This window comes from Rhinopithecus bieti, unplaced genomic scaffold, assembly GCF_001698545.2.
Source record: "Rhinopithecus bieti isolate Rb0 unplaced genomic scaffold, ASM169854v2 scaffold_2888, whole genome shotgun sequence".
In the NCBI taxonomy this organism is placed as follows: Eukaryota; Metazoa; Chordata; class Mammalia; order Primates; family Cercopithecidae; genus Rhinopithecus; species Rhinopithecus bieti.
Window position 1 is genome coordinate 3,544,070 of NW_016804209.1, and position 16,638 is coordinate 3,560,707.

Here is a 16,638-nt window from a genome sequence, read left to right on the forward strand (position 1 = left end):
CGTACATCAGAAAATAAAGCTTCCTCCACTTATAACTACTTATTATCATATGCCAACCTCAAATAACACAAAATGGGGGGTCCCACAAGCTTGTCTGTCCAAGCCACTGGCAGTGCTCAGCGCACGGCAGGATGACCGCCGTCAGGAATCGTACAGGAGGAGTGCCCGGGCTTGGGGAGAGGTGAGCTGGCATGTCTCCAAGGTGCTTGTCACTCAGCACTAGAATGTGGTCCTTTACTACTAGACAAGATCTCCTAGTTTGACAATGAAGGGACACAGCTGAAACTTTATCTCAACACAGCCTGAAGGATACCACTGTTTAAATCTGAGACGCTAAAACACTCTAACCCACTCCAATACTCTCTCTCAACTATTTAACTCTGTCCATCCTCGTGACTGGCACCCATGCTGGCCCAAACGATGACAACCTCCCGTTCTAAGTGCACAAGCCGTACATTTAACAAACCTTTCACCCAATTCCTTCACTGATGTTCATCTCTTGGCTTCACTTACAACCACTCCCTGTGGCTTCTGCAGTGAAGCCTCTCCGCCCAAAATGCTTCAGTTCCCCAAACCATGTTTGGTGTGTAATAGAAACAACTTCCACTCACCCTAGAAAACTGAGTTGGGATTTCCATGAGATTATCTGCAAACCTTTCCTACAGCATTTTATCACAATTTGCAGTCCTCAGAGATGATGGTGAAAGGGGAGGACTAAGGTGGCACCCTCTGCCGAGGAGCACCCCCTTGCAGGGACACTGTTTTCAGGGATGCTTCCTCTCCAGGACTCTTCCACTGACAGACATTCTGATCTCAGAGATACAGGAAGTCTAGATGTGGACTAACCAGGCAACCAGTTCATATGCACACACTTACCCAGGCTCTGCTTTGTACCATGTCCTGTGTGAGGTGCGTTAGTCTCTATTAACCCTTTAAATCTCACAGCCTCACAACACACTGGATCGTTCACCCCATTTCGTAAATAAATAAATCAACTTTCAGAGAAAATAAGTGGCTCGCCCAAGTAATTCAGACCAAACTCTTGTGGTTTTGACACCTTGTTCTTTTTATTCTCACTGTGACCCAATAAGACAACCGATATCCACAATCCATTTTCACAAGGAAATGCATCGCTACAGTGTCACAAGGTGCCAATCCTGAATTTGCTCATCCAATGAACTATTAACCTTCAAATTGGTTATAGAAAATGCTCAGCACAGGACAGACTGCCCAAAAAGAGAGGTGCATTGAAAACCTGTATTACTAGCTTTTTTTTTTTTTAAACAAAAGCACTGGTATTATTTCATACAGCTTTGAACAGTTTTAAAATAGCTGATCACCATTTAACACCTCCCACCAGCTCCATACAAACATACACACACACACACACACACACACACACAAATGTATCAAAACAAAATTCATAAAATCGTCGCAGGTAGATAACCTGAGGATGACAAGCATGAAGAAATGAAATGCTGGGTAATCCATAAATAGATGTGGAATCCCCAGATGACAGGCAAGGTGCATACAACGTACAAAATGTGTCATTTTATCTCCCAGATAGACTAAAATCCTAAAGTAGAGAGAGAAAATAAATACGCAGCCTAGACCAAGATATCAGCTCTCTCAAGCATCTGTCTAATTGGATCCTTCCTTCAACATGTCTAGAACAGGAGGACAGAATAGGACCTCTCAGAGCAAAAGACTGGAAGAGACTTTGCTGACTGTATAGTCCACCACTTTAGTTTCCAATGAAGGAATCTCTGAACTAATCAAATAACCTTCTTGAAGTCATCAACCACCCTCAGTGCCAAACTAAAGCTACGATCTCTCAGTATTCTTTTCACAGCACCAAGTCACTGCCATTATCGGAGCTGATACATCCCCAAATATTTGTTTGGTATCCAATTTATATATAATCATCCAGGAAATACCACAGACTAAAATGATCACAGTTTGCCAATTTGACAAACCCCTAAGGTGTGTCCTCCCTGCCCTAAAACTCAAATTACTTTTTACTCACATCATTGGCTTATATCCACAGAAATTGGCCAAATGATTTAAAAACATATCCCACACTCAGATTCCCAAAGAAGAAATCCTACAAAAACCACCAGTATGAAATGTATGAGAATGGGACGAGTACCTTCCCCAGAAAGCAATCTCCGGGGTGCCTTTCGTGTAGATGGAGTCGTTGGCATCATTCAGGCCACTGGTGACCCCACTAGAATAGCCCATCACGATTCCACCATCTGCTGACACACTCAGGATATCCTGAAGTCCTCCCCTTGATGTCCTCTCCAAGAACTGACCACCTTCTTTAATGCGCTGTTGTATCATTGGAGTGAGGGGCATTTCAAAGCTAAAATAGCTATCAGGCTCTGAGTATAATGTCTCCAGGGACTCCGCACTGTAGTATAAAGAAGTGTTGTCCAAAATGGTTTCAAACTGGGAGCTGTACACATCAGTGGAGTCCTCCGTATATCCAGGCCCGAGGATGTCTTCATCTTCCCCCTTAACGTGCTCCTCTTGTTCAGTGATCCTGGAAAGTAAATAAGAGTGAGGAATTCCAAGATTAGGTTAATGTCTTTATTTTTCCCCCTTCAATCATATAAAAAGGACAACATTCTGAAGATCGAACTCTTCTATTCATTGACTTATATCTTAACATATTTGGGAAGGAAGCTATGAAACATAATCAGGTTGAAAAATTCTCACCATATATGTGGCTAGGACACTATAAATAATTTAATAAAGTTTCAAACTAGTTTCCTAATGTGTGAATACATCTGGTCCACTGAATGTATGAATAAAATATTCAATTCTCATTTTAGCCAACTATACCGTGCACATTCAGATTATTTGCAACTACCAGCATTCCTAATTATAACAGAATCAGATAAATATATCATGTAAACTTGATACGGCAAAATTTCGGTAAAAATACACCAAACTTTCATCAGTTGATTAATACTTTCTGATTTAAATAAGGCCAAATGCTCTCAAGCAGATGACTACATCAGAAGCCAAGAGCTGCCCCCTGCTGACAACAGAGCAGCACTGCAGAGAGATTTCAGGTCCAAAATTAGATAGCCAAGGAACAGCCTAACAAAAGCCAACAGAAGCCAAGGCTAACCAAAGCCTTGAGAGATTAGAAACAGCTCAAAAGTCAATATACAGGGTGGGGCATTCACTTCGGCACACAAATGTGAACAATTAATATGCAGCATGTTCTTCAAATATTAAAAATGAACATTAGGATAACTAAGTAAAAAAACTTGGGAGATAGTTAACTAGGAAGAGCAAGAGGTCAAGAGTTAGAAAAACCGGAAGCTGAACTTTGGCTGCCTCAATTACTAGCTCTATCACTTGAAGTAACTTTACTTAACCTCTCTGAGCCTCAGATTCCTACAAATAGGAATACAATAGAAATAGGAATTATCTATTAAGCATCTCATAAGTCATCCACATTCCCAGGTATTACTGGAATCCACATTCAACATTGCAATTGGTTTGTTGTTTTTAAATACTGAAGGTCAGCCAAGGACCAAATGCTATGTTCTTAGTGGCTTCCCACTGCACTTGGCATGAACTGGACCGTTCCTAAGACGATGCTCCTCCCCACCTCTCCACACTCACTGCACCCCATTCTCCCCTCCTCTTTTTTTTTTGAGATGCAGTCTAACTCTGTCACCCAGGCTGGGGTGCGTTGGTGCAATCTCAGTTCACTGCAGCTTCCGCCTCCCAGGTTCAAGTGACTCTCCTGCCTCAGCCTCTCAAGTAGCTGGGATTACAGGCACGTAACACAACGCCGGGCTAATTTTTGTATTTTTAGCAGAGACGGGTTTCACCATGTTGGCCAGGCTGGTCTCGAACTCCCGACCTCGGGTGATCCACCCGCCTCAGCCTCCGAAAGTGCTGAGATTACAGGTGCGAGCCCCCATGCCCAGCCTCTCCTGCTCTTCAGGCACCAGCCACATGGGTGGAGTTTCAAATCTTCAAGCCTGGCACAGGCCTTGACTTCACACATCTGCAGGAAGCATACAGTAGTCAGGGAGCTCAGCAGCCTCCTGTGAACATGCTGTTCCCTCTGCCTGGAATATTCTTCCTACCCCTTTTCTGCCTGGCAAACTTATTCCTTCCTCACGTCTCAGTTTAATTTCCATTTCCACAGAAAAGCTTTGTCCAAGCCATCAACTGAACTGGCCTCTCCCCTCCATCCAAATTATTCTTTCTCGCAGGTCTCTGTTCTTTTCCTTCACAGAACCTAGCACACTTTGTGATCCTATACCTATTAGCATGTTTATGTGATCAATGTTTATCTTCAGCCATAGATTCCATGAGGACAGTAACCGTGAGCCGCATCTATTTTGAACATTCTTTTATGCCCAGCATCTTACAGTGTCAGGACATAGGAGACAGCCGAAAAATATTTGTGGGAAGAAAAGAGGAATGAATTATTAATCTGAACAACAGCAAAAGTATATATTCCAGTGGGAATATAAACACTGGGCCACATGCCACATATCAAGGCCGCTTTGGAGGGAAGTCTGGAGAGCTGATGGGTTGGGGAGGGGAGTGGGAAGGATCCTGCCAGTGATCCCAAAGGAGCAACACTCTCAGTGGGTTTGTTAACTGCAGAGGAAAAGGCATTTCCTTACACCGAACAAGAAAACAAGAAACAACCCTCAGCTTTGACACTGATGCTCTCCTGTATAAACTATAAAACATGGTGTCATGATGACTGACAGAAGAAAAGATGGTACCAATTAGAGGTACAGTACATAACAAATGACTACGATCGAAGGGAGTGGAGAAAGATGGGTCATGTCTGCCATTTATCCAGGGTCTAAGCCAGTGTAGATGTCAGAAATACAGAGAAAGACCAGGAAATACCACATGACGCCAAGTTTCACTCATAAAGGCCATAAATCTCATAAGTGAGAGTTAAACAATGAGAACATACGGGCACAGGGAGGAGAACATCACCCACCGGGCCCTGTCGGGATGGGGGGCAAGGGCAGGGATAGCATTAGGAGAAATACCTAATGTAGATGACGGGTTGATGGGTGCAGCAAACCACCAGAGCACATGTATACCTATGTAACAAACCTGCACGTTCTGCACATGTAATCCAGAACTTAAAGTATAATTAAAAAATAATAATAAAAGCCATAAATCAAAATATATGCTACTTGTGAGAAGAAGAAATTCCCATGTGAATACCAGGGATAAACTGAATTATAAAATCCACTTCTGACCCCCTGAGGTGTCATTTCTAAACATAGGAAGGGGCCAGCACAGTGGCTCACGCCTGTAATCCCACCATTTAGGGAGGCCAAGGTGGGAGGATCATTTCATGCCAGGAGTTTGAAACAGCCTGGGCAACACAGTGGGACCCCATCTCTACAAAGAAGACAACAGTAGGCCAGGCGTGGAGGCGCACATCTGTAGTCCCAGCTACTCAAGAGGGCTGAGATGGGAGGATCTCTTGAGCCTGGAAGGTCAAGGCTGCAGTGAGCCATAATCGCACCACCGTACTCCAGCCGACAGAACGAGACCCTGTCTCTGTATAAATAAACAAACAAACAAAGGAAATTGAGTGGGCCCAGAACCTCTGTGTACATACGTGTATGTAGGCTGGACTGAAGGCATTGGTGTCATACCCAGAAGAAATGCCAAGGTGGGAAGTACCGGCTACACAGGGTGTGTCAAAAGAGTCCAAACCTTTTCATATTCTTAAAGATAACGGTGGAGTATGTTAGTTACCTTGATGTTGGAAAACTTGAAATCTGTCAAATGTTAAGAAAATGTCAGAAAAGAATTCACAGTTTAGTGTTCACAGTCTGTTCAGAACTCTGTTTCCCTGGTCCATGCCTAATGGATGACTTTATAACGAGATCACTTTAATATCTGAGAAGCTTAGGAGGAATCTTAGCTTAGAAGGACCTAGCTTATAGTTAGCTCCTCTTATATTCTATGATAACAAGGACCCAACATTCTGTGATTGTGTTCTCATATCAAGCACAGGATAATGGTTTTCTATGATAAGTACCAGGCATCTCAGACAGCTACTCTGGGAGCTCACCTTTCCTTGTCTCTCTCTGGTTCAGGTGTCTTCTCAAGATGCTGTTTGTTTTCCTTTAGGAAGACTTCATCCTCTCCACTCTCACCAAGACGCACAGGGGAAAATGTCCCCGAGCTAGCGCCAGGCCTCTCTGAAGGAGCTTTCCAGGACTCATCCCAAACATTGTCAGTTAAACGACTTGAATTACACAAACCAGCTGATGAGATGAGATGGCATGGCACTTTGGAAAACTCTTTGCTTTCAGGAGAGGCTGTTCTTTGCAGTGATGTCTCAAAATCTACAGGATGCTGGGTCTCTCTCTTATCTCCTCCTGTCCACAGTACCTCCACTCCTTGAAATTCCACATGTTTGACCCGGCCTGGGCGTCCCATGGAGCTGCTTTGATCACATCCCCCTGGGTGCTCTCTCCCAAGAGTAGACCTCTGCTCTTTTAAGAAACCAACACTGCCTGCCGAGTGGCAGGTCACTGCTGAGCTCCCGAGGGAGGCCACAGGACAAGATGGCTCCTGCACACAGAGAGCCCCCTTCCTCCCATTATTCATTATCTGGGAAAGCTCTGCCTGAGTGTCTCCAGTTAACAGCGCGGTCAGATCCTTCTGGATGCTCAAATAAAAACTTTCCTCCGTCGTTACTTCAGCTGAAAGAGGTATTTCTGGTGATTTTTTTTGGCCAGCAGGGAGCAGTTTGTTGACTCTCTGTGTTTTATGACTGGCAATGTCCAGCTCTTTTTCCACCTGCTGAACTGAAAAACTAGCAACAGCATCTTGGTCCAGTACCTTTGTAGCCTGTAATGTTCCGGAAATGATTCTGGCTTCTGTGGCTTTCAGAGCTGAAATCAAAGAGTCAATGGGCTGTAAACTTTGTTCCTTGAGGTGACTTTGAGAGGGGGCCTCTCTGACATCTTTTGGTCCTTCTGTAACACTGTCGAGCCCAGAGTGGCAGCCAGTAAGAGCAGCATGGACACCATGTTGCTCTTGTGGGTGGCATGGCAGAGTCTCACCATCGAACTCCAGAGAAGCCCTTAAGCCATCTCCACCTTCCTCCATGGTCCCATATTCTGGAAATTCATTTGTGACATTTGGTGGGAGTAAAGTGCTTCCTCCATGATCACCTGTGAAAAGAACACAATGGACGCATGATTTGTTGTAGAAAGACAGGGCCCAGGAGGTAACGATGCATATTCACACAGATTAGGCACTCAGTAATACTTATTCACTTGATTACTGCATTATATCTGTCCTCCCACCACCCTGTAACACATACTTCTCATGACACTGCAGTGACCCCTTCTACTCAGCCTACATGAGTATAACCACAAAACTTTCAGCATAGAGGGCAATCTAATGACACCTGCCATATTTAACTTTGCTTCTGATGTCCCATACGTGAGGATTCAGTAACTCAGTTGCTTCATTTGCAAAAAGGGATTACAATAAGGATATGTACCACCTTCCAAATACCACTCATAAAACAGCAACTAAAATATTTACATTGGGCATAGCACTAAAGAGCCCTATGACCCAGCCAGCAATATCTGTGCAGTGCAATCTCTGAGACAGCCTCTGCAAAACACTTATCATCTATTTAAACTCAGTCAGTAATTTTTTCTGCCAGAAGTCTCCCCTTCACCGTTGGGTTTCTGTGGAGGGAAAAAATGCTTTCAAAACATCCCTGAAAAATAAGAATGAAGTCAACATGGAATGAGACACTTACTGCGTTGATAAAGATTTCCAGGATCCCAACTACAGAAAATTCATTGTTCTCATTTCATTTATTTTCTCAATTGACAATAGTTTGTTTATATATATACACGTATGTTTACATATATAAAGTTTATATCTATATTATACAACATGAGTGTATATGTATGCATTTAATATATGCATACACTTGTAGAGTAGCTAAATCAAGCTAATTAACAACATACCAGTACTTTACCTCAAATATTTGGTGTGTAGTAAAAACATTTGAAACCTACTTACTCTTTCAGCAATTTTCAAGTTTATAATACATTGTTATTAACTACAGTCACCATGTTCTACAACAGACCTCCTGAATTTATTCCTCCTATCTATCTACAATTTTGTATCCTTTGACCAACACCTCCCCAATCCCACCACCTGCCAGTCCCTGGTAACTATCATTCTAGTTTCTGCTTCCAAGAGTTCAACATTTTAGATTCTACATATTAGTAAGATCACCACCTGCATAAAATTTTAGTGGCATCTTATGAAGAACCACAATATATGAAGTAAACAGCATTTAACTAGTATATCTTCACTGTATTGAACCAAATTTATAATATTTTCTTGTTAAAATGATAGCCAGTGAGAACTGAAGATGGGGACATTCTGACAACAAACCAAAACTTTAAATTGGGGGTTTACGGAGAGCAGTTATAGTCCTATCAGTCCCAGTATCCAGTCTTCTTCTGAACTTAGTTTTGGTTACTTTGTATCATGAAAACCCTCATCTATGCTGGAAAAACAGTGTACTCACTTCTACTTTATGAAAGAGGACATTAGTTGTTACCATTTTATTTATTTTATTTTATTTTATTTTATTTATTTATTTTATTTATTTATTTATTTATTTATTGAGATGGAGTCTCACTCTGTTTCCAGGCTGGAGTGCAGTGTTACGATCTCAGTTCACTGCAACCTCTACCTCCTGGGTTCAAGCGATTCTCCTACCCCAGTCTCCAGAGTAGCTGGGACTATAGGTGCGTGCCACCGTGCCTAGCTAATTTTTGTGTTTTTTTTTTTTTTTTTTAAGTAGAGATGGGGTTTAATCATGTTGGCCAAGATGGTCTCGATCTCTTGACCTCATGATCCACCCGACTCTGCCTCCCAAAGTGCTGGCATTACAGCCATGAGCCATCGTGCCTGGCCATTGTGACTATTTTTAAACTACTGCAGAGTTACAACCTTCCTATTTTGTGAAATATTTGATAAATGTCGGTAATATATACACTGAAATGGCTGAAAAAAGACTTGATTCTGCCTGTAATCCCAGCTACTTGGGAGGCTGAGGCATGAGAATCATTTGAACCTGGGAGGCAGAGGTTGCAGTGAGCCAAGATTGCACCACTGTAGTCCAACCTGGACGACAGAGTGAGACTCCATCTCCAAAAAGAAAAAAATTTGATTTCCAAGGCATGCACTAAATGAGGTAACTTGGAAACATCAGTTATCCTAATAACTGACAATTATTAATTACTGATACAATTACTAATAATAGATATATCGCTATTTAACACACGGTATCCCCCAGTGTGTTAAACAGCAATACATCTGAGAGTATATGTTGTTTCATATTCCATGTTGTAAAATAATTTGAAATATATACACGTTTTTTTCTTTTTTAAAGACAGGGTCTTACTCTATCATCCAGACTGCAGTGCAGTAGTGCGATCATAGTTCACTGCAAACTCAAACTCCTCCGCTCAAGTGGTCCTCCCACTCCAGCCTCTCAGGGAGCTGGGACCACAGGTGTGCACCATCATGCCCTGCTAACGTTTTTATTTTTTGCAGAGATGGGGTCTCACTATGTTGCCCAGGCTGGTTTCAAACTCCTGGCCTCAGATGATCCTCCTGCCTTGGCCTTGGGATTACACACATGAGCCACCATGCCTCACCTGAAATATATTTTTAAAATTACATTCGAATCAAGTATTGATGGAATCTAACAAGCACTTCTCTGTGATAGTATTTATAATGCCTTCTACGGAAGACAGAACTAATAAACTGTAGCTTGCTTACATCTGAAAAGGAAGCGACTTTTCAAACAATGAATTGAAAAGATGATAGCTAAAAGAATAAAGAGCCGTCTTCCTAGGGTGGAATATTGACATTTTATTTCTTTCAGTATGGAATGCAGTAGGTCTGTTCATGGTTCCACCTTTTAAGATTCAGTCATTTTTAGTATATTCACAAAACTGTACAACTATCACCACTATCTAATTCCAGAACATTTTTATCACTCACCCCAAAAAACTCTGTATCCATAAGCAGCCACTCCCCAGTTCAGCTTTTCTCAGCCCCTGGTAACTACCAATACACTTTCTGTCTCTGTGGAATTGTCTAGTCTGGACACTTGATATAAATGCAATCATACAATACACGGCATTATGAGTCTGACTTCTTTCACCTAGGACAAGGTTATCAGGTGTACTCATGTTGTATCATGTATCAGAACTTCCTTCCTTTTTTTTTATTATTTTGTATCTATAAAGAGAGACAGAGTCTCTCTATGGTTCCCAGGCTGGTCTCAAACTCCTGGTCTCAAGCAGACCTCCTGCTGCAGCCTCCCAAGTAGCTGCACTACACGTATGCACCACTGAGCCTGGCTGAGAACTTCATTCCTTATTATTGCCACATAATGTCATCACAAGCGAACAGTCTACTTTGGCCATTCATCAATTGATGAGATATTGGAGCTGTTTCCACTTGTTGGCTGCTATGAATAAAAAATGTGTACATAAGTTTCAGGGTCTAAATATATTTTTTCTTTTCTTTCTTTTCTTTGAGACAGGGTCTCACTCTGTTACCCAGGCTGGAGTGCAGTGGCACGATCACGGCTCACTGTAACCCTGACCTCCTGGGCTCAAGCCATTTTCCCACCTCAGCCTCATGAGTAGCTGGGACTACAGGCACAGGCATGCACCACCACGTCCAGCTGATTTTCTTTTTTTTTTTTTTTTTTTTTTTTTGGCAGAGATGGGGTTCCACCACATTGCCCAGACTGGTCTCAAACTCCTGGGCTCAAAGGATACGCCTGCCTCGGTCTCCTAAAGTGCTGGCATTACAGACATGAACCACCGCATCTGGTCTACATATATTTTTGATTCTCTTCTGTATACACCTAGGAGTGAAATTTCTGGATCATATAGTAAATCTATGTCTAATATTTTAAGAAACTGCTGAACAATTTTCCAAAGCAACTGCACTATTTTACATTCCTACAAGCAATGTCTAAGAGTCTATGATTGTCTCTTCATTGTTACAGACATCCTAGAAGTGGTATCTCACTATGATTCTCATTTGCATTTCCCTAATGACTAACTATGTTGAGCACCTTGTCATGTGTTTTTTGGCCATTCGTACATCTTTTTTAGAGACATGCCCATTTGATGGCTGAATTATTTGTCTTTTTATTACTGAGTTATAGGAGTTCTTTATCTATTCTGGATATAAGTTCTTTATTAGATACATACTTTGCAAATGTTCTCTCCCATTCTGTGAGTGGTCATTTTTCACTTAATTGATAGTGTCTTTTGAAGCACCAAAGTTTTTAATTTTGCTGAAATCCAAATTATCTGTTTTTCCTTTGGTCTCTTGTGCTTTTTGTATCATATGTAGCAAATCATTGTCTAAACCAAGGTCACAAAGATTACTTTTACGTTGTCTTCTAAGAGTTTTGCAGTATTTGCTATTACATTTAGCTCTCTCATCCAATTTGAATTAATTTTTGTATATGATGTGAAGTAGAAATCCAACTTCATTATTTTGTATGTGGATATCCAGTTCTCCCAGCGCTATCTGTTGAAAAGACTATTCTTTCCCCATTGAAAAGTCTTGGTGCCCATGTGAAAAATCAATCATATACATATATTAATATATATGCAAAGGTTGACTTCTGGACTCTCGATTCCATTGAGCTAGATGCCTATCTTTTTTTTTTTTTTTTTTGGACAGGATCTCACTCTGCCACCCTGGCTGGAGTACGATGGTGCAATCACAGCTCACTGCAGTCTTGACCTCCTGAACTCAAGTGATCCTCCCACCTCAGCCTTCTGAGTAGCTGGGGCTATAGGCGTGCACCACCATACCTGGACAATTTTTCATTCTTTTAAGAGACACTGCCCTGGCTGGTCTTGAACTCCTAGGCTCAAGTGATCATCCCTCCCACCTCAGCCTTCCAGTGTCGGGATTACAGGCATGAAGCACCACACCTGGCTAGATGCCTATCTTTACGCCAGAATAACACTGTCTTCACTACTGTAGCTTTGCAGTAAGTGAAATCTGGAAGTGTGAGTCTCCTCCAACCTTGTTCTTCCTTTTCCAGGTTGTTTTGGTCACTCTGGGCCCCCTGAATTTCCCATGACTTTTAGAATCAACTCGTCAGACAGCTGTGATTTTGATAGGGGCTGCAATTAATATATACAGTATCGACTTCTTAATAGTATTACTATTACATCTTTTGTTCCATGACCATGGGCTGTCTTTTCATTTATTTAATCTTCTTTAATTTCTTTTAGCCATGCTTTTTTTTATAATTTTAAATGTACAGATTTTCAATGTATTCCCCTAAGATTCTATTTCTTTTGATACTGCTTTTCAAATTTCTTTAGATCATTCATTAGCCGTGTACAGAAATTCAATTTGTTGCTGTATGTGAATCTTACATCCTACAATCTTGCTTAACTTGGAGCATATAATAACATATTTATAGATTCCTCAGGATTCTACATACCAGATCATGTTGTCTGTGGATAAAAGCTTTACTTCTTCCTTTACAATGCCAATCCATCTTTCCTAATCTAGTCTCTCTCAACTCCTTTTCACATGTTATACCACTGCCTCGAAACTGAAGGAGGGGGCAGCCCATGAATACCCTGAAAAGATTTCTTCTAATCCTAAGACACACTGGAAATAACCTTAAGCATACATCCATTCTGAATGAGTAGATATACACATGCTCCTTTGCCTTTGTTCAACTTTTTTTCTCTACCTGACATACTTTTTCTTCCCATTTCAGCATAAATCAGATTATTTTCACATTTCAAGACCTAAGCCAAATCCCCTGCCCTTAATTAAGCCTTCTCTTGCTCACCAACTCTTGAAAAAAGTCCTCTCCTCTGTATACCTAAATGTCAAAAAGACTTTCGCTGTATGGTATATACAGTGTAAATATACAAAACAAATGAGCATAATGTTACTCACACCTTAAAGCTTCCAAAGGCAATAATGTTTAACCCATCATGAAGTGTTTTAAGAAAACTGACCATAGTGGCCGCTGAAGCTATATTTATCAACAGCACCAATACATATTACAGTGAAATCCATTCAACAAAGGGAAGAAAAGTGAAACTTAGTCACTTGGGAGCCCACTTTGCTTTAACAGTTTCAATTGCTCTCTGAAAAAAAAAACACAACTGAATAGTGGCCCCAAGAGAAGTGACCAAAAGATATCAAGGGGCCTCCGAGAAATCTGATCATTCCTTCACCCCATTTTTAGCAGTTTTCATTGAAATGTCCCTCAGAAAGGGGCAGCAAATGCAACAATTGTGGGCAAGTGCTTGTGATGTCTGATCTAACAACTTGGCAACCGGTCAAAGAAAATGAGGTCAGATAAGAGGGAGAAAGGGCGAGGCAAAGCCCTGCATGACAGACTGCTTGCTTTATTATTAAATATTTGAGTAGTTTCTCCTGGTCTATGTTTACTGTTCTAAGAACTGGAATAGACAAGGGAAGACAAATGTTCTGAGAAGCGAAATGACCTAACCAAGGTCAATAAAATGATGTTCAGTAAAGTACTGTTCTGGAACTGTAGGTCAGGACTAAATTTCTAGTCTTCTGTCTCTCAGGATTAAAAGCCTGGGAGCGACTCAGGGACACTGAACTGTGAGAGACCCTCATTCATCATTGCGTTTTTGCTTTTTTGAGATAGGGTGTCACTGTGTTGCCCAGCTGGGGTGCAGTGGCATGATCATAGCTCACTGCAGCCTCAACTTCCATCTGTGCTCAAGTGATCCTCCAGCCTCAGCCTCCGGAGCAGCTGGAACCACAGGCATGTGCCACCTCGCCCAGCTAATTTTTATTTTTTTATTTTTTTGAGGAGACAGGGTTTCTCTATGTTGCCCAGACTGGTCTTGAACTCCTGGGCTCAAGTGATCCTCCCACCTTGGCCTCCCAAAGTGCTGGGATTACAGGCGTGAACTAATGCATTCAGCCAAGACCATCATTTCTAAGAGCAGTAATGTTAACAAATATAATGAAGAATAAAACCAGAAATGTTTTAGTTGTAGCTTCTGGGTAGAAACAGCCTTAATCATCATGTCCCTAAGGATTCAGCATAAGAGCAAGAATTGCCTTTCAAATAAGGCACCCTCTGTCACACCCCACAAGCAGTTTATTTTTGCTGTTTGTATTGGTTATCGCAACTTGACTATCTTTAACAACACACAAAATATGGCAGAGTATCAATCCTGACCTTTTACTTAGAATTTCTGATTTATTCCTTATGTTTAAAAATTGGGACTATATGCTAAGATAATTATTTTTTTTAAAAAAGGCCAAATTCTTCTTTTAAGATTTTTTTCAGCTACTCCCTTTTAAAATAGGGCCATAGATACTTCCTATTAAATGCCCATTGTTTCCAAAATTCATTCACGCATTCAGCAAATATTGATTACCTGCTATGTACTAAACACAGGGGATTCAAAAGTGAGTATTTTCAGAACTTGAGAAGTCTGTTTGGCATGTTAGAAAGCTCGCCTTGGTAGAATGTGAAGGAGGTGTAGTAGAGAGGGTACAAGCATAGATTCAGGAATAACCACGCAGGCTTCTGGCAATAGTACAGGTGAGAGATGGTGAGTGCTAGAGCCAGAACACAGGCAGAATAGACAGGAACAAAGAGGCGAGGGGTGCTGCATCTCCCACGACACTCTACCTGGACCAGCATCCATGCCCATCATCTCCTCATCTCCTCTGCCCCAGTCCCCTCTAGTTTCAACATGGCCTCTTCCAACTGCTGTGAGCATTTACACCAAACGTGTTAACACTTTCCCTTTCAGTCTACATCTATTACTAATGTAACAATCCACCGAAAACATTTCCTCTCCAGCGAGCCTTCCTGAATTAGTCCTACCCGAATTTGGTCTCGTATGTGTGACAAAGGGACTTAGGGACTTGCTAAATATAAAAAAAGAACTTTAGCACTTACCTAAATATAAACCACACACTAGTAGAATGTGAATTATTAAGAGTTCATACTTTACTGCATGTATTTTCCCCTTAAAAAAATGAAAATGTAGTGTAGAGTGTGGAGGAGCGAAGAGAGAAGAAGAGTTTTCACATTCATGTGAAATACATGTACTTTTTGGAGGTATCTATTTATACTCCATTAGAAGCCATACTTTTCTGTCAGAGACTCTTATCTGCTGCTTTGTGTATCTGGTCAGATTCCTAACAAATCGTGTTTCGTGTTGTTTAGCAAATATGCTTTTCCTGCAATGACATATAAATCCACTGATTTTTTTAAAGACCTTTTTTCTTTTGATTTAAATAATGAGAAAGAAATGAGATACATTTGAATGTTAACAGGATGAATTTTAGGAGTGCTCTGGGTTATATATTAAGTAGTCATCTGTTTCTGGAACACAGGGACAGAGCCGTAATAAAATGGAATGGGATAGAAAGAAATTTCTTCAAATTGTGAGAAAATAAGTCTGTTCTGTAAGACTGACTGCAGAAAAACCATGGCCTTTCTGAGAATTATCCTGTTTGAGAAGCAGTAAATCAAACAGGTTTTCTTCCACTCTGGCTAACAAACTCCTTAAAAGACAATAGTTCAAGAAAAACAAAATACAAGAACTATTTGCCCCATCTACTGTAGACTCGGTCACTGTAAGCTGAAATTTGAACTAGATAAAACCGTTTTCATGAGGGATTCTCAGCAATAGGACATACATTTCCCAAGACTCTATGACAGTCACATCTATGCCTAGGTTCTTCAGGAGAGCCACAATTACGGATTCCATACACATATATTTTCTAGAACCTGGGACCAGTCGTGCCATTTTTTAGAAAAAGGTTTTTGTTTTGTCTTGTATTGCTTTGTTGCCACAAAAATATAAACTCTAAAAGGTAAGAACTTTATTTGCTTTCTTTACAACTATATCTCCAGAGCCTATAACAATATTACCTAGCAAAATGGATATTTTTGTTGAATCAATCAATTATGAATGTCCCAGAACCCATAGGATACCAATTAATAGCAGCTGAAAGCCAGATGCGGTGGCTCACACCTGTAATCCCAACACTTTGGGAGCTTGAGGCAGGAGGTTCACTTGAGCTCAGGAGTTCAAGACCATCCTGGGCAAACAGGGAGACCTCATCTCTACGAAAAATTTAAAAACTTAGCCAGGCGTGGTGATGTGTGCCTGTGCTCCCGGCTACTTAGGAGGCTGAGGTTAGAGGATTGCTTTAGCCTGGGAGGTTGAGGCAGGAATGAACTCTGATTGTGCCCCTGCCCTCCAGCCTGGACAACACAGCAAGACCCTGTCTCAACAAACAAACAAACAAAAAACTTCAAGACAGAAGCAAAAAAACAGCCTCCTTAAACACAAGCAAAATACTACATGTTACTGTCACCCAAGTCCTACCTGCTGCTTCTAAGTCCAGGCTTGAAAAGGATTCGGGAAACAGTAGGGTGCTTCCTGATGTGAGAGCCAGCTCTTTCTCTCATTTACTCAGCAGACATTTCTTGTGGACCATGAATGCATCAAGCGGCAGAGAGAAGAGCAACAAACAAGAGCAACTTGG

At 41.3% G+C, this 16,638-nt stretch overlaps 1 protein-coding gene across 8 annotated transcripts in view; it reads right to left on the minus strand.

The window, feature by feature from the left end:
- The window catches only part of PSD3 (pleckstrin and Sec7 domain containing 3), a 720,908-nt gene that overhangs the window by 337,300 nt on the left and 366,970 nt on the right, over positions 1 to 16,638 (minus strand). For all 8 annotated transcript variants that reach the window (XM_017867267.1, XM_017867272.1, XM_017867266.1 and 5 more), the window contains 2 exons: positions 6,092 to 7,202; positions 2,150 to 2,545 (listed from right to left, as the gene is read on the minus strand). In XM_017867267.1, the coding sequence (XP_017722756.1) occupies positions 2,150 to 2,545; positions 6,092 to 7,202 (1,507 nt within the window). The remainder of the gene's footprint in view (positions 1 to 2,149; positions 2,546 to 6,091; positions 7,203 to 16,638) is intronic.